The sequence below is a fragment of the Accipiter gentilis genome, chromosome 8 (assembly GCF_929443795.1).
Source record: "Accipiter gentilis chromosome 8, bAccGen1.1, whole genome shotgun sequence".
Lineage (NCBI taxonomy): Eukaryota > Metazoa > Chordata > Aves > Accipitriformes > Accipitridae > Astur > Astur gentilis.
This window is the reverse complement of record NC_064887.1, coordinates 11,029,149-11,052,033: the sequence shown is the minus strand read 5'-3', so window position 1 is coordinate 11,052,033 and position 22,885 is coordinate 11,029,149. Positions and strand designations below refer to the sequence as shown.

Here is a 22,885-nt window from a genome sequence, read left to right as displayed (position 1 = left end):
AGGCTGGGATTTATCAGATGGGTTCAGAAACCAACCTCTGAGCTGAAAATTATGGCGATGGACGCTTGCGCCTGCAGTGAGCCCCAGGGGGGAGACGTTTCTCTCCCTCGGGAGGACCTTTGGGTGCAAAGAAGGGGTGCCATGTCCTCAGAGGGGCTGCGGGAGCCACGCTCTGTGGCATTGCACCCAAAATCCCCAGCAGAAAGGGCGGCTGAAGCCGTGCTCTGCGGGGGAAAGCTGCGATGGGTGAAGGGGCTGTGCATCGCCTGCACCTTGCTCCCAGCAAGAGGTTTCCTTCCTGGAGCAGCAAGAAATTTCTTCTAGAAATTATAAACACCCACAAAAATTATGCCTTGAAGCGGGAAGAAAAAAATAAGAGCAACACAGAGAAGGAAAGAAAAAAAACCCCAACAACCCGCCCCGTGCCTGGGATCAAAGCTAGGTGCCATTTGGAAGCCCTCGGACAGAAATATTCCCCGGTTTCTTTGGCCAAGCCGCTGCCGTGAAAGGCCGCTTTGTTCCAGGGCCTCGGCCTCACTTTTGCCCTTGTGCACTTCGGTCCCGCCGGCAGCCGGGGAGGCTGTGCTCCGCCGTTGTGCCGGCTGTGCCGGGGGCAGGTGCCGGGGGCCGGCCGGGACCAGCCCGGCTCTGACTCAGCGGCAGCGCTTTGATGGGCGCAGAGGAGCAGGATGCGGAACCGCTGCTGCTCCCCTCCCCGGCTGCCTGCCCACCACTGAGGGCAGGTATAAAATACCCGGAGCTATTTATTCCATGAGTGATGTGCGTCCAAGTGCCCTTACATTCCTGCTCACCCCCTCCTCTGCCTCGATTCCTGTCTTCTCCTCACATCTTCCCAAACTTTAGGCCAAAGTTACACTCTCCTTTTTCTTTTTTAAGCTATGTCTGTTGTGCTGGCCTATTTCATAAGCTACACCACTCTGTGAAACTGGAATTTCCCTCCAACGGCTGCTTCTAGGTACAGGGCCTCATCGCTTCTGCACGGCTGGGGACGACCAAGTTTGGCCAAAGTTCCCCTTGCCAGAAGTTGGGAGAAGTGGGGTCCCACATCCTCCAGGTCCTGTATTCTCCAGGTCCCAAATCTCCCAGGTCTCAAATCCTCATGTCTCACATTTCCCTGGACTCACATACCCGAGTGTCACATCCCCAAGGTCCCAAATCCCCTCGGACCCACGTCCCCAAGTGCCACGTTCCCAATTACCTGCATCCCCAGGTCCCACATCACCAAGTGCCATATCCCCAAGATCCCACATCCCTCTGGACCCACATGCCCAGCTGCCCCGCCCCCCCCCCCACCCCCAGGATAGGAAGGACTCTGAGGCTAAGTCCCTTTAACTCTGAAGTGTCTCACATCAGGCCAGTTTAAACCCTCTCCAGATCTTGGATGTGGTCACATTAACTGGTTTTGGTGGATCTAATGTGGGAGGGGAAGGGCGGCTCTGGCCGAAGCCCAGCCCGGAAAGCTCGGCTGGGCTCTTGCTCAGCCCGGCGGTGCGGTGGGGAAAGCTGCCCAGAACAGGCCAGCCCTGTGCAAAAATGGGAACCTGTGTTGCCGATGAAAAGTGCTTTCTTTGGGTAGGATGTTTGTGTTTCCTTTGGCAGAGTGGCCGCGGGAGCACGCACAGCACCTGCGCAGGGCAGGCGGGCTGGCTTTGCTCCCAGTGCGCCCATCCAGCCCCTTCCCTTGGAAGTGGGGGGGAAAGGGAAAAGGCTTGGGAAATGCTCCAGTGCTGCTTCTGCTTGAAGCTGGCTTGTGGCTAGTGAGTGCCTCATCTGGGCAGAGACCTGTGACAGCAGCCTGAAAAGCCAGGATGTCTCCCAGGAATCCATACGGGAGCCCAGGCAGAGCTGGGGCTGCCACCCTCGCAGCACCCATAGGATGGAGGGGCACATCCTGGCCCCCGGCATCCCGGTCTGCCCAAGATGCTCCATCCCAGGACATGCCTTTGCTCACCCCTGGGGCCCCGCGACAGTTAATGCTCCTCTTCCTGATCCTTATCCCTCTTCTGGGAACAGGCCCCGGAATTGCTCTGGTTTGCATCACCACAGCGAGGCCGAGCCAGCTGGGTGTGAGGAGCCTGGGCTGGAGGCTGCCTGATTGAGGGAGAGTTCAAGGCTCTGCCCTGAGGCTCAGGTCTGGCTGGGATGGGGAAGGGAAAGGGCTCCGGGGGCAGACAGCACTGCGGAGGAGAGCGGGAGCCCATGGGGAAGCTGGAGTTGGTCTTTGCTCCGTGGTGCTCGAGCCAGTGTTAAGGCTGGGGGAGAGCAGCCGTGGCCAAGATGTTTCCCAGGAGCCGCCACCACCACCACCAAGGATGGATTTGGGAGCAGGAGGGCGAGCAGCAGCCCAGGCTGGTGGTCTGCACCTTTCCTTCCCTGCTCTGCCCCAGGGAGCACAAAACTGCCATGCAGAGGGTGCCCTGGCAGCTTGTCCCCCCACCCATGGCTTCACTGCAAAAGCCAGTTTGATTTCCCCAGGGAGAAAGTTTTGCCATCAGAAAGTGCAGATTTGATGAAAAGTCAGGGAGAAAATAGCAGTCAGTGAAGCAGTTTATCTCGGTCAGGGTGAAGCCTCCATCCTTCAAACCTTCCTGGGCGTTTGGATTGTATCAGTAGAGAAAGGCTAATGCTGGCGTGGGCATGTGCCTGAACCAAAATTGTTGTGTTGGGGTTTTTTTCCCCTTGAAAGTATTGTCCAGAGACAAATTTTGTATTTTAACGTTTTGTTCCAGTTTGGATGAAAGCCGGTGAGTGAGATGATGAGATTTCCCGTGAAATGGGGATTCTGGATCTGTGTCCAACCCTAATCCGCCAGTTTACTTGAAAGCTGCCGGCCCCTAATCCAAGCCTGGGCTTGATGCTCCAGGGAGAGAAATGCTGCATCTCACGTCTCACTGGGAGGAATTGCGGCTCATGGCCAGGACAAACGCTCCTCCATCCTCCTCCTGTCTCCCCGGGGCTTGGCCAGGTTGTGCATCCCTGGGGAGGTCCTGCTCCCAGGGGATGCAGGCTGCACCCTCCTTCTTGGGCACCTTCCCACCCACCCAGACCCCAGTCATGGTGCGGACTGGTGTGAGAAGAAGCCACGTCAGCTGCCTTTCCACGCTCGGGTGCTTCGTTCATGGCAGACGAGCCTGAAGGGTCCCATGCACTGGCCACGCATGTTGGAGCGGGATGGAGGGGACAGGCGACCACGTCCCTCATGATTTCCATAGGGACCCCCCGCCCACCCTTTTAGGCAGCTCAGGGTGCCATGCAGCCCATCTTAACTGCCTTGCCATTTGTTTATGAATGTGTCTGCGGTACTCTGAGCTACGGCTGGTGGTTATGTTGCTCCTGCCACCCAGCAACACGGTGTCTATGAAACTAAACTATCAGACTAAAATAAGTCTGTTTTGAGAGCTGAAACCAAGGAGAAAAAGCAGAGCAGCTTGGTTGCTGCAACAAGCCCATGGCTTTCGAACCAAACCCTGATGCCTTACATCAAGGCATTTTGGCTGGGGGAGGGCAGGCTTTTGGCGGTTTTGGTCCCCCCCCACGCCCTGATTTTTTTCCCATGGGCAAGATCCACCCATGAATCTCCCACTACAACCGGCTCCTGCCCTGGGGGAACAGGAATCCCATGAAAGCATCCCAAGGCTGTCTGTCCATCCATCTATCCCACACCCCTGCCCTGTGGTACCATGCCCGGGGGGTGGCGGACCATCGCCTGCCCCCAGGAAGGGTTCCATCTGTGACTGGGGGGATGGAACCCAGGAGACTTGCAGGAAGCTCTGTGGCGTTGCTGGGGATGGAAAAATCCCAGGGATCTGCCCTTTCTCCAAGAAGACATCTGAGCTGGGAGGTGTTTTTCTTTCCATCCAGTCAGCACGGCCGCTTGGAAATTTCCTATGCCGGCTCCCGGCTGTAATGTTTTCATAACGAAACGAACCGTCTGGCAAGGCCCTGAAAAATGATTTGCCAATTAGTGACTTACATCTTTCCTGTAATTCTACCTCATTAGCCTTTATTAAAAAGAAACAAATTAAATAATAATAATAAAAAAAGAGCCAATCCCCAGGAGCGCCTTGCAGAGTCCTCCCAGCTTCTTACTGGTGTTTCCTCTTCGCTCTCCTCCCGCTTGGGCGCCCGGGGCTGCCAATGTGGTCGACACCAGCCTGCAATGCCCACGGCTCATCCGTTGGGAGCCACATGGCTCCCGATGCCTCTGGGTGATGTTTCTGGGCCGGCCACATCCCTCCAATGCTGTGCCCCATCCCTGCAGGCAGGACTGCTGGCAGCGGGGAGCACACAGAAGGCAGAGGGGACCTGACCTCGGGGTGCTTTAACATGGGGCATATTCTTGCCTGGGTGTAAAGATAGATGCTCGAGCAAGCCCCTCAGCGTCCATGCAGGTGCTCCCCGCTGCTCTGCACCATGACCGGGGGCTTATCTGCCCCTTTTGATGCTCCCTGCCTGCTGACAGAGGGGCCTGTGGCTCAGGCGATGGAGGGAATGCTGACTCAGCAGCTGAAAAGGCTTACTCGGCAATGTGAAAAAATGCTGGCGCAGCATTTTTTTTCTTAATGGTCGACTCAGCAAGTTGGAAAATCGTTGCTCAGCAGTCTGCAAGAACGTCGACTCATCGGGTTGCAAAAACACTGAGCAGTTTGCAACCCCCGCCAGCCGAGCCACACACAGACCGGGTCTGCCCCTGCCCTAATGTTCTGAGGATGCTGCTGTGGCATTCCATCCAACTCCCAAGTTTGAGGGGTGAAGCTCCCCCTGGATTGCCCTTGCCAGTCCTCAAGCTTGCCCAAGCCCTTTGGCTGGCCACCCTCAGGCCGCCCCATGTAACTTGGGCTTCTCCCCAGCAGTTCCTGAGACCTCAAATGGAAAATGCAAAACATGCATATGGAGAGGTGCCTGCAGCAGCAACCCTCCGAGCCCCCACGGCTGCCAGCGGGCTGTGCGGTCACAGCCTGGTACAGTAAATCCTGGGGCTGTGGGCGAGGGGCTGTGTCATTGCAGTGGCTGGAGCTTGGCCAAACACCACGGCCGCTGCACCACGAGCATGCCGGGACCCTCCTGCTATACCTGCAGGTGAAATGGAAGAGGATTGGCAACACCACCCACAAACTCACTCATGTTTCAGTGGCCCCAGTGGCTGATGCTCATGAAGGAATTGGGAAACAAAATGGTGATTTCCCAAACTCCCTTGAAATTAAGGATCTAAGCGAATGGATCCAGCCGAGCTGGGTCTTTTGGAAGGCTGCAGCCACCCTCTCCCCCCAGCACCACAAGCGGCATTACCAAACACGGGCAGAGGAAGCAACGAGGCATGCAAGAACATTGCTGATAGCTCCTGCTCTCTCTAAAGACGCTGTGAAAGGAACAGAGGAAAAGCTCTGTTAAGGAGCACACATGTGCTACGTGTATTCCTCCCTTGTCTCTGCCCTGAGAGGGTTTTGGGGGCTGGCTGCTTCAGCTCCAGCCAAGAGCGAATTGGACATCTGTGAGTCTTTTTTCAAAGTCCCTGTTAAAGATGATGCTCATGGCCTCGGCTGGGAGACACAAACACAGCTAACACCATGACAGCCTGACCACGCTGCAGTTCTGAATTTATTAGAAACAGCTGTCAGTACATCCTTCTAAAACATTACATGTCAATGTGCTTTATTGCAACTTTTTTATTGCATTTTTTTTGATCTAGAGCAAGTAGGCCCAGGATGCTTAGTGTCTGGGATTTAAAAGCCCAACCATCTAGTAAAAGAAAGTACAGCAAAATCGTAACACACCTGGTGACAAGTACAGTGTTGCATTACTGAGCTAGAAACTACAGGATGACTTGTCTGAAAACACTAACATACAATTGGTTTCCTTATGAAGCAGTTTGTTTCTTTTCTTTAAAAGTTAAACTACATGAATTCCTTTTCTTTTTCTCCCTCCCCCCCCCCCCCCCCGACTACACCATAAACGACAGAAGAACAGGTTTTACACAAATAACAAACAAGAGTACCAAAGTTACATGCTGGAATTCATCTGGAAAACAAAATAATTCAATAGCTTCTGGAGAAGCAGGTTCTTAACAGATGCAGTTTCCCTTAAAGAAAATAGAAGTCAAAGAAAAGCAGAAACATTAATGCAAAGGTTGTACAAAGGAGTGTGCTGTTATTTCAGCCCTCGATACAAGATCAAACACCCACTCATGCTTTACATTGAACCACACCTTATACAAAGAGTCCACTCACAAAGGGACACGTACCAACATCACCCATTGCACATCAGCTCTGGACAGGGGGTCTGGGGGTCTACTGAAACGTGCAAACGTTCACTGCATCTCACAGGAGAGCAAGAGGGTTTCTTTTGCTAAACCTTTGCTTGGAACAAAGTTGAATGCTTTGTCCCAGAGTAAATAACACTCCAATTCAATTCGGTTTACAAATGAAGTAGTAACCCCCCAAGGAAATCCAGAGTTCAGCATTTCAGAAGCACATATGCAAGATGAACACAATAAACTCCTTTTCATTTGACAAAAACAAACCCAATTCTGCCTAAACACATGGCAGAATGTGCTAACAGTGAATTTTGTTTTATTTTTAAGGGGCAGTGCCACTTACAGCTAATGCATATAAATGTATACGTGAATATATTTTACATATACCTATATACATACAGTACATATACACACACGCACGCGCACACACACATGATGCAGACCATTACAATCCCATGGTGCAATAAACAGCCAGATATACAAAATTAACAGGTTTCGTCAAACATATCTTTGCTGGATGTAGAAGTCACTCACAAAAACAAAACAGACCAAAACCCCAACCAGCCGACTGAACACGAACCCCCACCACAACCGACGGAGACCCAGGGGCAGCTCACGGCTGGCCCCAACATCCTACAACTCCCCTGAAGCAACGAGACTGATGCCAGGGGTGATATTCACCCTTGGAGACTTTTGTGTCTTTGGATGCAATCATTTTCCCAAATGATCCCGAGCCCCTTCTATGAGCACTTGAAAAGCACGTGGGTAGAGCGCTGCTGAATACAGGGGGAAATATCCCCCCCTCGTTTGCCAACGCCTATCTCACAGAAGCAATCCCAAGGGAAGGTGGTGGAGGGGGGCATCAAATTAAAGCTGCTTTCTCTAATACAGGTTGATCAACGAGGTGTTTTTTCTGTCAATAAGGGCCCATTCTCTACTTCTTTTTTGCCTCTGAAGCTCATACTATATTTTTTAAAGGCAAATTTTAGAAGAAATGGTGAGTCTAGTCATAAAATATGGCGAGTCTATGCCAATAGCAATTAAAAAAATGCAAATTCTGCATTAATTGTATGGAGCCAGCCCCAAAGACCAGCACTTCAAGCACTGCCATCATCTAAACAGTTAACAAGCTAAAGCTCCCTATATGCCCCTGTGAACAAACAGGAAGGAGTTGAAAAGGTTTCAAGAGAGATTTTTTTTTTTCCCCTTCCCATTCAGTGGAAAGTATTTCTGCCCACAGAATGCAAGATTCACAAAAATGTTGGACAAACTTCATCTAACCCCATCCAAAGCAACTCCTCACGCAGGACTTAACTAGCTGAGCGGCTGCACAAACAAGCCCGCATTTATTTGGGCTAGTAACTTGGTTCCCTTCTCCTGGCTGCACAGGTTATGCTTAGAGAAACGAGGGGATCAGCAATACAAGTTCCCTTCCAATACAGAAAGAGGAGCAATCCTTAAGGACTTCTATTAATTTCCTAACTATCTCCTTGCACGCACAGTTAAGGAGATTACAACCTATTATTCCAAAGGGAAGGGTCTGCTCTGGCATCTCCTCTTTCTTTCGTGGTTCAAGGCAGAGGTCCTACTTCATGATCTGTCTACTGCTTCATCAAACTACAACCAGAGGGATGCTTTGGGATGCTGACTCTTCCTCTTCATTAAAGCTATTTGCTTTGACTGCTGAATTTGAGCAAGCCTAAGCCCCCTCCCCTCACAGCACCTTTGCTCTTCAGGAATGTTATTTTGATTTTGCTGTTTGAAAAGCAGAGGTTGCAAATCAACATAAGGAAACTACATGTAAAAAACCCTGATTTTAAACATGATCTAAACAAAACAACCCCCAACCCATCATAGTGCTTTTTAAAACTGCGTTTTTAACCTGTCTCTTACCCCTCCTGATCCACAAGCAGTACCTGTTTCATGTCTGCACAATGCAGCAAGCATACAAGACTCACTAACATTTCAGATTTTTATTCCCTGTTAGTGTAACAAAAATAAGAAAAAAATAAACAGACATTCAAAAACAGAAGCGAGATTGTTCAAGTACCAAATCAGGGGCTTTTCCAAACTTAAGGTGTGACACTCCTATAACAATTCTGCTGTTTTAAACAGCCACAGCGTTCAGTTACAGACATGGTGCCACCCAAGCCTGCAGAGAGCCCAGGATTTGGGGCAACAAAGACCCTCCTCCTTCCCCTGTCCTCCCCAAAACAGCACTAAGTGTCAACATTCATTTCCACAGTCCCCATTACAGTTGCCTGGCTTTGTGAAGGACAAACTTGGATTTATGCCCCACTGTGACTTGAATTCAGGTATGAGTAAATACAAGCTCTTTTTCTGGGAATGGCTTTCGGTTGTGGAAGTCTTGCTTACACTAGTGTCAGTGAGAAAAGAATCAGGCCCATCACATTAAATGGAAAACTTCTTGACCATCTGCCACATCAAGAGAGAACAGTGTGGAAAGAGCATTTTATTTTTGGCATAAGACAGAGGGCTGTAGTGGATATAACTCTAGATTGCAACTACCAACAGTGCAAAGCAGCAACCTAATCCACTGCTGATGAGTATTATAAAAAACCAAACAAACCAAAATACAACCCTCAAATCTAGAGCACTCTAGTATCAGAAGGTGGCCAATCACATATTACTGCTTCATATACTAGTGAAGCGTCTGTCAGGACACCCCTCTGTTTCTAGGTTGGTTCTTCCCATTCTAAGATTACTTGTAATGAATAAAGAAACTATTGGGAAAAGATTTACAACTGACTAACTTCAAAAACATGGCACTCGTGGCTGACACAATGGGGTGAATGGCAACTGTGGAAGTAGACCTGATTTCCATCCATACGAATACAAAATACTGAATCACCCCTGATCCCTGCAAATATACTTCAAAACAAATTAGAAGAAACTGCATATTCAAGTTTCAACATCCCCTCCACCCCCACTTAACACTGTGCAAAGTTATTAATTTAACTCTACATATATATTTAATACAGTATGGGTCAATGAGATCAGTACTCCTCTAACTGCAGTCTGCTAACAGACAGCTGCTATAACAGTGAGACTATTTCCCCCCTTTCCTCCTGACGTTTTGACTCTTGAAACCAAAACCTTCTCACATCTCACTGTTTTAAAAGAACTGGAGGTCCTTTGTTTTGCCTTTATGTTCACATTTCCTGTATTTGTTTTAGGCTTAACAGCTGCTTTTCAAACTAGGGTGTAATCCTGCACCTCACAGGCCCATTTCTGATTTCTCAGTGATGCAAGCGTAGAACAGCTCCTGGAAGCTGTGGGTTCTCACACCTCCAATGCTACTAAGCAAACAGGATTAGGCCGAGCACAATGAGCGCAGCAGGACCAAGCCCTCGCCCCGTGGATCACACCAACTACACGTCAGTCAGTTTTATACCCATTTTCATTTGCCCTACGAGTGCAAAACAGATGCAAAAAGCATCTGTGCAATGGCTCATGAGAGTCAAAGGGGAGCAAGCGCAGCAGCTGGGACTCAGGTGCCTAAACCAAACACAGAGAGATACAGCGGCAAAACACAGCCTACAGAGACTGCTGAGGATAATGGAGCCAAATACAAGGAATATGGGCTTAGTCTGCCCATAGCCCTGATCTGAAGGTTTGGGCAAAACAATTTCAAAGAATGATTCAGGATGGCTTATTGGTTCCGAGTGCATCATTCACAGCAAATACATCACCTGTGATCTGCAACGGGATCTCCGAGAGTGAGGGGCCAGAATCCCAACTCACTCACACCACTATAAAGCCAAGCTACCTTCACAGATGCCAGTGGAATTACACTGTATTTACCTTGGCAGAGCCGGGGCCAGAGCCTGGACCAAGACCTCACAGGATCAGTCAGATTCCACTACAGGGAGACTTCAGACAGTCCCGCTTTGCTATCCCACTGCTGTCAGTACTGTGAGGGTGTGCCAGGATTTATGAGCCTGAAAGTAGACCTCTGCTTGTTTAACACAAAAAACAAGCCCTATCTAAAAACTGGGCAGATGTGAAACTTCAGCCAGGTTGTCCCTGTCACAAAAACAGGGATCAGAAATACATGCCCCATCAGCCTCAAACATTAACATTATAAGAGGAGAGCCCAGCAAGATTGCAAAGGCAAAGAAAACAGTCAGACACTCCTCTCACACAGGTTTTCCCACAGGCATGAGGCACCTGGCTATCATTTGTGCCTTTGAACCGATTTCTCTCATCAGGCATTTGGACTCAGCCCAGCACCAAGGGAATGCTAGATGCACAAGAGGTGTGAGAATGACGGCTTTACAGCTACCAGATTAGAACTGCAAATTATCCAAGAGGTAGGGCAAGTTTCTTTAAAAAGAAAAATTTCCATGTCCACATACCACTGAGGAATCCATTCCAGATTTTCACCAAGAGCAAAGGCTACATCTCGTTTTTCCTTTTCTTGGGCAAGTGGGAGAGAAGGGACACATGAGCAGATGGGGGTCACTTTGACATAGCAACTTACATGAATCTTCTTCTCCTCTCACCCAGTTTTGGTTAAGGTTTGTAATGTTCATTTAGTTAGAAAAGCGGCATCTACAGAATTCTTGGACCTGAAGATTGCACTTTGGCTGATTAGAAAGTGCCTAGGATGCATCAGGGTCATTAGTGCAAAATAAAACATCTCACAGGCATGCCAGGCAACTGGACTACCCCTTCCTGCAATGGCTGTCAGTGCTCCAGCCTTGTCATTTCCCTGCTTGCAAATTCGTGACATTCATCTCAATAATACTTCTAGTGTAAACATTAAACATCAACAAGCCTGGCACTACTGCCCAGGCATTATAGAAAAAACCAAAACCAACACATTTGAACAGGAAATAAGACCCAGGGTCAGAAAAAGGTCTATAGCATTCTCAGACCTGCATGACTGTCTGCTTCCTGTACTGCACAATGGGTGCATTGCAAGGGAACTGCTTCCAGTAACAGGAACAAAAGTAACTTTCAAGGTTGCACACTGAACAATTACTTTGCCAGTAGTGCTTTGATGCCAAGTGGTTCAGTTTGCCAAATTTAGCTCTTTTTCGCTTTAGAAGCTTAAGGAATGGAAATAAGCTGCTTTGTATACTTTCCAGGGAGGGGATTTATTGGATGATTGCTATACTCGACGAAGCCCAGGACTTACCCACTCCAGTATTTGACAGCAGCCCTTGCCAAAGGATGGTACCAGACATCCAGTAACTGAGGAGTACGGCTCTCTTCCCCTCCCGTGTTTTGCATCATGTCCAAAATAACTACAAGGGAATTTAGATTATACCAGTCTAAAATCTTGCTTGGCTGCAGTGGTGTGAGAGCTCAGAACCTAGCTTGCAAAGAACAAATCAGAGGAGATCTATAATTAGCACGCTCACTTCTGTACAACTGGAAATGACTACACCTCATGAAAGAATTTTGTACAATAAGCCATCCAGAAGCATTCAATTGCACCTACCTCTTTTATACCAAAATCAAGCATTACAAGAGTCTGTCATTGTTCAGCAAGAGAACTGCAACAGGCAAGTGCAAGCTTCATTCTAGTTTACATTCTGAAGCACAGTATCATTAAAAACTGAAAACAGAATCCCAAGCTGACGGATGGGAGGAAGGGGGGTGAAGAAAGAGGAGGGTGAGCAATTACATCAGATCAGACAAATTTAGTGTTTTGAAGCCACACAACATTTAGCTTTTCCTTTTATTTGTTTCAAGTTTTGGTGTAGAAAGTATGTGCAGATGCTAATGCAACCTTCCCCATAAGTGCTCAATCTAGCAACAAAGTTTTGGTGTGTTCAATTTGGTTATAAATGTTTCCTTTAAGTGAAGACCTGTAGTGCCATTGAAACCAAAACTTTGTTATATTGTTGGCAAAAAAATAAAGCAACTTTTCTTTACAAGCATTTTTCCATTTAAATAAAAACCTGAAGCTTTCCCATAATTCCTTTGGTCTTCTCTCACCAAATTCCATGCTACCTCAAGACAAGCCCTCTTTTGGAAGTTCGGCTGAATCGCAGTGAAGCTGCTAAAATTAACAGAGAAGAATTGCTGTGGTAGTTTCCCCCCTAGTTTCTTGGGAGTTTAAGACTGAAAGACATTACTGATGCCTCAAACAGAGGCTTCAAATTGTCTCTACAAGAACAAGAGAAAACAAAATCCAATTAGAAGTTCCACTGAAGGTGCCTGGCAAAAAATTATCTCCATAAAACGATGTTTTGCTTCCAGTATTTTTGTATGTGTTGTGTTGAGTTTATTCCCCTCATAAGGAAACAAAAGTATCAGTGTAAAAGCACAGCTGAGCTTTTAAGGTAGCACCAGGACACCTACACCCAAGTTGTCGTCTTGTTGCTGCTAGGCCTCTTTTTGATTCACATTCACAGAATCACTTCTTGTGCAAAACAAGCAGTCTAAGGAGAAAGAATGCCCTCCAAGTTCTAATAAAAACTGTAGAAAAGAATCCAAGATAGCCAACACTTTCCTCCTCCCCAAAATTTATCTGCAGAGAGAAGGGGGCATCTGTGCGTAGACAGGATAGGCAAGCCTGACATTTAGGGAATCATTGTGTTGGACAAGGGATGTCTGCTGGTAATGAAGAACCAAATCCTTAAGCGTGCTGTACAGGTTATATGGTTCTGCAAACCCGTAACCTCTTGGAGTGCTGTAGATCACACAGTGTTTCACTTCTCCATCAGCTCTGCAAAGAAAGAAACCAGGAGAGTTTAACATCAAAGGACAAACCCAAAGTGACAGTCTATTAACAATTAACTAATGCAGCAACCCTGCCAGTCACTAAATTACATAATGGAGGACCCAGCAGATGCAAGTTGAGGAGATTAATATAGTCTGTGAAGAAACAGTGCTTCAGGGCATGTGATTAAACACTCTTGCATAATAATCCACATAAGAGGCCTCTTCTACCCCAGCAGTACAATTCCCTACTGCATTGTTCTCCAAATGTTTCTTGGAAAAGAAAAAAAAAAAAGTCAAGAGCTTAACCAAGAAGATAAGCACCTGAAGTCAGCTATGATTTTGTGCTCAACTTATCTGGAAACCTTTCCACTAAGCAAAGAAGCCAAAACCCACAAATTCTCAGGATCTACAGAGTATTTCATGAAATGCAGCACTAACCTTCAGTGTGCATTTTTTTAATGTTCAACATGGCATGGGTTCAAGTTGGTTCATTATCTGAAGTCATAGCGACTGAGTCCCTAACTTGGCAAAGCAGTTACTGCAACACAGTATTTCCAAAGCTGCTAGAAAAACTTATCTGCCAGAAAGATCGAGTATTATGTAATCCCTGTACTGGAGCCTATTACAATCCAAGTCACATGTAGGAACAGCTTACGTTATGCCATCCCTTTGCTATCTTGTAGTACAATACCAACCACGCAAAAGTATCTGATGAGCTCATCACTTCAGTGACTGTGACAAACAGTATCTTGAACACAGCAGATACTACAATCTCCAGTTACCTTGAGGTGATACACCTTCACATAATAATTTCTTGGACTTGCTTTCAGAAGCAATTAACCTCATGTGAAATAAATCAGTGAAAGCCATTTTGCACTCCTGAACAGGCTTGAAGGGGATTTTAGATAATAGAATCAGAGTATTTCTGACCTCCATTACACCAGCATAAAATGAAGTGAAACACAAGAAATCGATGCAACGTTGTCTGAATGTCATAAAAACTATTGCTCACAAGTTATGTCTCCTCTGAAGTACCACCATTGTCTTAAACATACAAGAGAAAGCATCTAGAGTTGGCCATGTCTGAAAACAAGAATGGAAGATGTTAAAGCTTTGCAGCCTCATTTTTCTTCTTCCCATGCATTCCTTGGCAGGGAATAATATGGGAGAATTTGGCCTACTTACGACTGTAGAGCTTCAAGTTGGGATACTCCAGAATTTTGTACTAACTACTGTGGTGACTGAAGAGACTGCTACAACTACAGTTATTGCGCATTCAAAGCACATTTTTGCAACAAAGCTTTTACCATGCTAGTCTTCCTGCAAACATGCAACACATTCCAATGAGTAGGCCTAGGCTAGGCCCGGCTTTTGTTCTCCAAAATAAAGAGCTGTGGAGGAGATTTATGAATTGAGTAGTTAGAACAAAAAGGAAAATAGACTTACACCACAGAACAAGCATAACATCCTTTCTTGCTACTCTCTCGAATTAAAAATGCTCCATCAGGTTTCCCACAGAGCAAGTCTTCTGCTTGGATACGGTTGAGATCCCCAACAAACCAAGTTTTCTCATCATGATGTGGCAGGTTTTCATCTTCTTCATTCACAAAGTATGTGCTGAAAGAGAGGATAAATTACTGACCCACTGGTTAAGTTAAAAGGAGTTCATAGGCAGAGTGATTTCTTTTTGCAGAAATCATTCAAAGAAATAGCAGAACACACCCAAACTGGGAGGTGAGGCTCCTAATGTACAGATATTAAAGGCTTCAACTAAAGGCTAGAACTTAACTGTTTCAACTTCATTTAATCCTAAATGCTTCAGTAGGGTTGGTGCTTCACATGACATACAGGTCCCCTAGAGAATTTCTCCCTTTTTCTGCAGTCCTTCCTTTTTCTATAGTCCTTTACTGAGAAACTGGTGTTTCATATTACCAAACCCCACAAGAGAAAACACTTCTCAGGAAAATTGTATTTATAATGACACTTACTCATCAATATTTTCATTTTTGATCCCCAGCCAGTCATTTATTCGCTTCTGTCTCACCCCTTTGTGATTGAGCCATCTGCCAGAAGAAGAGAGCATTAATACATTACTTCAGAGTACATGTACAAGTTTTCTTACTGAGCAAGCTGAAGCTCAGACACAAGGTTCCACAAAGAAACCCCACAGTCTGGGGCTTAGTTTGTTCTCCAGTAGCAAGAGCCACAGAAAGACCGTAGATTCCATAAGAGTGCTTCCTTGCATCACCTTCTGAGGTCCCTCCTTTACTGGACACAGCAAAAAGGAGACATGAAGCAACCTCTTAAATGGAGAAAGAGGAGCACTGAGCTGAGGAAGAGGTACTGCCTCTGCACAGTGCAGTCCAGAAAGGAAGTGGAAAACAAATTGTGACAGCTGTCTGTTTCTCTTGGGAAAACAAAATAGGTCTTGCCACTGGCTTCTTCTAACCTCCTAACATCACCTTCTGAGACAGTGTTCTTCCCTCTGTCTTCTGCCACAATCCTAGTGCACTGAGCCCAGCCCAAGGACATTAGGAATTGGATAACAGTGGTGTCAGTGAAATGACGGGTGGGTACAAGCAACATCTGCTGCACCTAGCACAAAAAGTACTAACCTCTGTTGTATTACCAGGCACAGGTTTTGTTTATAACTCATTTATCTTAAATGTTTTATTTACAGGAGTTGCAGAATGTGTATCTAGTTGTGGCAGGCTCTTTAAGTAATTAAGTCATGAAGAGGCCAACCAATTACTCAGACATCCCATGCCAGAACATAGTACTTTAGCACTCACAGAACTTTGGTTGTGAAAAGAAAATTAAATTCCCATTATCCTGACGGAAACAGTCATTAATCAGGTTCACCAGAGACACTATTCTGAGGTACAGGTCAGGCTTACTTACACGAGATACTGATCTCTGATTTTGCGGAGCTGAATTAGGTCAGGCTTAATACTATTCATTTTCTTATCAGTCTCCCTATTGTCCAGAGCTTGTTTCTTCAAATCTTGTTCCAGGCGCATTTTACTATCATGGATCTCACCCAGGCGTGATTTTAATTTTTCATAGTTCATCATTATCCTGCGAACAAGTGTAATATTTGAGAGGTGAGGTCAAACCAGTCTAGAAGGACTGAACCTTACCAGTAGCACTTTATATGAGTATCACAAGAACTACCTTAAGAGCAGCTCCTCCCTTTGACCACCTCATCTTAACATGAAAATTACTGTAAGAGTGTGTGCTGGTTTTGGCTGGGATAGAGGTAATTTTCTTCATAGTAGCTAGTATGGGGCTATGTTTTGGATTTGTGCTGAACACAGCGCAGAGATATTTTTATTATTGCTGAGCAGTGCTTACACAAAGTCGAGGCCCTTTCTGCCTCTCGCAACGCCCCACCAGTGAGTAGGCTGGGGGTGTACAAGAAGCTGTGAGGGGACACAGCTGGGACAGCTGACCCCCACTGACCAAAGGGATATTCCATACCACATGATGTCACGCTCATATATAAAGCCGAGGGAAGAAGGAAGGGGAGAACACTCAGAGTTATGGTGTTTTTGACTTTCTGAGTAACCATTACGCATGATGGAATCCTGCTTTCCTGGAGATGGCTGAACACCTGCCTGCCAACGGGAAGTGGTGAATGAATTCTTCGGTTTGCTTTGCTTGTGTGCACAGCTTTTGCTTTACTCATTAAACTGTCTTTATCTTAACCATAAGTTTTCTCACTTTTACTCTTTCGATTCTCTCCCCTGTCCCACCAAGGGGGAGTGAGTGAGCAGCTCTGTGGTGCTTAGTTGCTGCCTGCGGTTAAGCCACAACAGAGTGCCAGAAAAGACCTCTTGCCATAAGGCCTACCACCCTTTTGCATAGTTTGAACCTTCAGTTTACCTTAATATATTTCCTTCTGGCAGAGATGCCAAAAGAAATTATCTCTAGGAGGGTAAGCTAGAACAGATCCCTCCTTCACTGTCAGGTTCACTTTTTGGTATATCAATTACGCAATCTCACCATAGGTATCAGTACTAGCAAGATTTCAAATGCAGACTTCAATTACTGATCAAGAGCTACCAGGAGTAACGCTGCCTGTCTCTTCATTCAAGATTAGTTTGCAGGTTTGGTACGAATCAGGAGAATTACGTATTTCCCCTGTTAATTGATCTTTAGTCAGAATGAAGCACCACAAATGCATAAGATTGTTACAGGTAACTGTTTTCAGTCTAAAAATCTCCTTAAGGTTACCTTCCTGTGATTCATAAAGCACTGTGTCAAGTTAAGCATTATACCTAGCATTTCTTCAAAGGCCCAGATACAGTTTTTTCTGCTAGTATCTTCACAGAAGGGCAATTTCAAATGAGGCCCGTACTGAATTTCTGCTAGACAACCACTATCCACTACCAAGTAGTGGCAATCAAATACTGATCTTCTTTGAAAGTGATTAAAACTGACTATGGACTATGAGATTTACCAGATCTATGTACATTTCAGTTTAAAAGTAAAAGATTTTTCTGAATTATATTCCGAGCAAATCCAAACAGAAGTGGGATAAGCAAATAAAATTATTATTTCCTGATCCTTTCCTGGTCCTCACCACAGTATCTCAATTTACTGAAGTTAAGAGAGAGAATAATCCAGAGATCTCCCACCTCTTCTGTCTACAATGCAATTCCTTGACAGAAGAGGGCTTTACTGAAGGTTCAGACAAAATACTGAGTTTACTAAGTGTTTCATATGATGCAGTATTATACAAAAGAATTTAATGGGAGTGTCAATGTGGACACTAGTTCTTCCTTGTAAGCAAACAACTTGAGAGCCTACCGTTCAATTTCTTTGTCATTCCCCTCCCTGCGAAATCGCTCAATGTATTCTTTGCTGTATCGCTCTTGTGAGTGGCACTGTTCCTCAAATATCTTAATAGTTTCATTAAATGCTTCAATTGCGGTCCTCTTCATCTGAATTTCCTATGTGAGGAAAGAGTTCTTCATCATTTGTTCGCGATACAGATGACAATGCAAGACTTGATTATGTTCCCTAAATTGACTGAGAGGAACTGTTCTCCCCTCAAGTCAAAATGTGATTAATCAGTTTTAAATTTAGTCAAATGTCCGAGTAGAGTCAGGGCAGTACAGGGAAGACTTACTCCCTGTAAGTCTACCCTCCTCCCCCACATGAGGCTCTCTATTAGGCTGCAAACCCCTCAAATATTTTAGTCATATTTTCCATCCTAGTTTGCAGGAAGACTGCCAGCAAACATCCTCCCCATATATGAACTATCTTATTTTACGAGAAGCAGTCCAAATACTGTATTCACACTTCCTTAATGCATAATATCTGGTACCTGATTTGAACATGACTTATAAAGAACCTGGACAAACCCCTCTACAATTCTCACTGCAGCATACAGCAGCTGGAAATACTCAGCAGCCAAGGAAGAAATCTGCAGTGCAAAGCTTGTAGGTGATGGCCGCCTCCACCGCTCTACGTTACACTAGGGAAGCTCAGCTCCTCTTTCTTCCTTGCTCTAACACCATACCTCTAGGACTACCAAACAAGTAATGTTCAACGTTTCCATCAAATTTGAAACCGCCTTGCTCTATTCCACAATTTACTTGTTTTTTCCTTGTATTTTCTGACCTGGGACTGCCTTTATTAGCCATAACAGGTTAAAATAATTTACTTTTTAAACAACAAGAAACATAGTCTACACATAGCTAAAGTAGAACCAACCTGTGATGTTCTGGTATATTCTTCATACAATTTGTCGTACTCTTTACTCTTTTCCTGATACTGAGCATGGTATTCTTGAAGCTTTTTACCTACTGCATCTATATTATCTTCTTTCACCAACTGATCCTGTACATACAAAAAGCTATTAAGTCTTCAAGTAAAGCAGCTTTTCCTTAAGAGTATTTAAGTTAAATGAATACACTTGTGCCCATTTGCATTTTACAGCTATTAGCATGATTTTTATTATCAGGTTTCTACAGAACAGAACACAACACAAACACTGTATCTAAATCCCCCTTCCTCCACGCAGTAAGTCCCACAGTTCAGACAGTAGGAACTGGAACTATGGGACACCAAGAACTATGCCAAAATACTAAGCTTCCAAAAACACACTACAGCTTCAGTCTAGGATTGCTATCAGCTATTGGAGAAAGGAGGAAGTGAATTGCTCAGAAGCTGAAGTTAAAGATCAGAGTATTTTTTTTCCAAAAAGCTCTGCAGTTTTTTCCTTAATGTAGGACAGTGTCTCGGGCTACTGAATAAAACTTTAAAAAAATATTCTTGAAAAATTTAGACGGCTACGCACAGCTATGCAGCTGCATGGCTCGTATGTGCTTCAAGGGCAACACTGTCTGTAACAGTGCCCTGTGGGTCCACAAGGGTCCGGGGCGGGGGGGAGAGGCTTCTCAGAGGTTAAAGTCTGCTGCATGTCAGGGTTTCAATTCTCTATTGGACTGCTCAGATGGAGACTGGGAACTTGATAAAATGAAGAAACTTAGATGGCTAGTCAATTTGGAATATCCATTAGTATGAGCAAAGCAAGGTCAAACGTGAAAACTCACTTTTTTTTTTCCAGTTTTCAAAAAAAAAAGATATCCGGCTTAACGTAGAGAAAACAAAATTATATACAACATTTGCCATTTTCTTCTTGTCTGCACTGTTAGCTATTGGGGTCCAATGAAGATCTTACCTGCTGGTACCGGGACACTGGATACATCAACTTCACATCAAGCTTTGGATTATACTGAGCAAGAGACTCATTGCGGTAGTGGTTAATGAGTTCCACGACTGAGTTAAACGTTAGTGGATCAGAAAAGCCATATTTTCCATCCCGATGATAGATCTTTATCAGTTTATTGTTGCCACCCTTCCTGTAAAGTGATACAGTCATTTAGAGGTTTTACTGTGTACCTCCTATCCCTCTTCAACACTAAGGCTGCTAACAAAGACACCAGTGAAATTCCTGGGCAAGTGGCTTTGAGACTGTACACCTTCATAGTGATTCTTTACATACTAGCAGATACTAGGTAGTTTAAGAGTCAATACACACAGAATTATCAGATATATTTGAACAGGAGGAAAGCCCAAAGTAAATCTCTTCCTATGTGTTCATTCTGGAGCCAGCTTATGGTATTTAAGACCTAGATTTGCCAGAAGTTTTGCAAGGGAAAAGGAGGATGCTGAAGGCTGAATAAAGGAGCCATACGAAAACCCAAACCCACAATTTGGGGTCACTAATAGTATACAACGCAGTATACATTTATACAGTGATTAACAAGTCTTCTGAGTTATGAGTGCTAACACAGGATACATGAACCTAAACAAAATCCTTTGAGGATTACAAGATGGTTGTAAGTTTAGGACATTATCCAGATTTATATATTCTAGCGGTTTCCACAAACATAGTGCTCATTTCTTCCTTTTTTCACCAACAGACTGTTTAGACAATATCCTGTCCTTCCTGAACTCTCAATTTTGGTTCCTAATGACATCTGCGTTCAGCAAAATAACCAAATCATGCCAAACCTTAGTGCACAAACCATGAACTTCAAGGCAGAAGTCAAAGCAGAACTTAAACTATACCCTTGGGGTCAAACCTGCCATTAAGACAACAGAATTTCATGACAAGATCAAATATCTACCGTATCATAGTAACTCCCAAAGGTGTGCTACAGAAGCAGTGGCTTATGCGCCTTGCCTATTTGCCTCTAACAACTAATCTTGGGAGCCTGGAAGAGGCAAGCAGCTGGACAGGCTGGGCAAGGCACCAGCAGCTAGTCACATGAGGGCTGCTGCCTAACTGCAGCAGACAGGGCTGGGGCAGCTCTGGGAAGTCTGCCACTTGCAGACAATTTTAATGAAGAAAGGAACATGGCTCCAGTTCAATATTTCCTAAACTTTAGATCAGAAAGCACAAGATACTCTTTTTACAAAGACACTCTGTTCAATTCTCCAGAGCTGCATGCTGACGAGATATTCAACACACTCCCATTAATCAAAGCCCTAGTTTATAAATACCTTTTACCTTAGCAGTTCTGAAACTACGAAGCACTACTGAGTGGCTCTCCTCGCTGAGTCCCATCTAATCTACACAGAGATCCTTACAGTAGTGTTTAGTGAGGGACAGGATTCAATGCACAGAACAGAACCAACTATCAGACCTGGCTATTTATTTGCTCATTCTGTGATCTGCAGTACCATTGGGAACATCTCTCAAATTGAGCCATGTGAGTTTTACACAGCCACTGCTGTCACTAGTACAGCAACTAGCTACTCAGGGTTTTACTATGTGGACTACAACTGCTCAATGCTTACCGTAACGTCAGAGTGTAGTCCCCCTGCATCTTGGTTGATGCATCACGCACCAGGAATGTTCCATCTGGCATGTCTCGTAGTTTGTCATTTACTTCTTCCCTGGAGAATGGAAAGGAAGGCAAAATTTGAAGGGTTAAGGACATGATCATCTTTGCCACAGGCATCAGTATCGGAGCCAGTAACACCAGCATGCATAAGGAGTTCAATCTTCAAAATATCAGGCAATCTTCTTTCACACTCAGGCTCTCCAGTCTTTTAGGCCATCCAAAGCAAGTCTGAACTTCTGTAGTTATACCAAAAGGTAGCAGCTGCAGTCAACTGCCACTTAGGAAGAAGTCTCTGTTTAAGCAACAGTAGCAGCTGTGTCTCAGAGTTCACAACCTTTCCCTGTAATCTGCTCAGGTTTTAAAGTCCACACTGGAAACAGGTGCCCTTTGAGAAGCCAGTCCTGACCTCTTAAGAAATGGTCTCTAGCATCATAGCTCAGCGGTGTCTGGAGTTAGCACAGTTTTAGTCTCAAGAGACTCATTATTGGCTTAACTCTGATCTTATTTACAGCAGTTTTAAACCACTACAACCTTGCTAGCTTCAGTGCAACTTTTCCTTCTTCACAACTGAAGCACAAGGATACTCAGTCCAATGCTTTAAGCTGAATCAAGAAATCTTCTAGTGAAAGTGAATACCTGTAAGCATTACAAAAAATTATTTCAGCTGAAGAGTTAAGTGTCTTGCCAGGTTTGACCATTTCACCTAGATTACATATCTCATTTTATAGCAGCTCCCTCACAGCTTAGAAGCACTAAGAACTTTTTAGTACAATCATTCGGAAACTAAAGTTTATCAGGTCCCCTCAACATTATCTAAGTGAGGTAGGAAGCCTACTTGAATCTTACAAGCTTTTTTGTTCAAATACTAAGGAACAAAAGTGTTCTTATAAAAATAGCCTCAGTTTTGATTTAGCTACCTGAAAACCACTCTGTTAGTAAAACTGACCCCTATTAAGTATCATGTGCATATCCGCTTACTCCTCTCAGAACATTTTACAGATTGGACCCAGTTAACTCAAATGGCTTTCTTTCTGAATGGATAGATATGATCTAAGGGCTTGGGCTTATGCCTGCAAGTTGCACCCCGGAGCTAAGTGACAAAATTTTCATCGGAAGTTCTTGACTGAAGAACATGGCTCCTGCCCTGACAGCCCGATGTAGTCTGTACCTGCTGGCTGTCAAATTAGGGTCATAAACAATTCCATCTTTACATGCGTGTGTATCACATTTCAATCTAATAAAGCCACTCCACTGTGATTTGTACTCCATTAGCTCCTGCCATCACATGCATTGTTACTTGAGGAACAAATCCACAGTCAATAAACTGATACCAATATCGAGCAGCTTTAAACAAACCCTGCCTAGTGGGTTTTGTGATGAGGTTTTGCCACTCTGTTTCGATTTAGAATTAACAGAAAAATATCACTGCCAAGGCCCTTCAAAAGCAAGATCTATGCGGGTTTGCTTTGTAAAGATAAGGGTGGTACAATAAAGATATGAAAACTTTATTTCCTTTCTCAGAACTTCAGTGAACTACTGTGGCAAACAC

At 45.0% G+C, this 22,885-nt stretch overlaps 1 protein-coding gene across 3 annotated transcripts in view; it reads right to left on the bottom strand.

The window, feature by feature from the left end:
- Positions 1 to 5,601: 5,601 nt before the first annotated feature.
- PIK3R3 (phosphoinositide-3-kinase regulatory subunit 3) overlaps positions 5,602 to 22,885 on the bottom strand; it is an 83,639-nt gene continuing 66,355 nt past the window's right edge. For all 3 annotated transcript variants that reach the window (XM_049808353.1, XM_049808355.1, XM_049808356.1), the window contains 8 exons: positions 21,290 to 21,388; positions 19,665 to 19,845; positions 18,695 to 18,820; positions 17,786 to 17,928; positions 15,875 to 16,051; positions 14,962 to 15,036; positions 14,420 to 14,590; positions 5,602 to 12,977 (listed from right to left, as the gene is read on the bottom strand). In XM_049808353.1, coding sequence (XP_049664310.1) covers positions 12,776 to 12,977; positions 14,420 to 14,590; positions 14,962 to 15,036; positions 15,875 to 16,051; positions 17,786 to 17,928; positions 18,695 to 18,820; positions 19,665 to 19,845; positions 21,290 to 21,388 — 1,174 coding nt within the window. In that variant the 3' untranslated portion in view covers positions 5,602 to 12,775. The remainder of the gene's footprint in view (positions 12,978 to 14,419; positions 14,591 to 14,961; positions 15,037 to 15,874; positions 16,052 to 17,785; positions 17,929 to 18,694; positions 18,821 to 19,664; positions 19,846 to 21,289; positions 21,389 to 22,885) is intronic.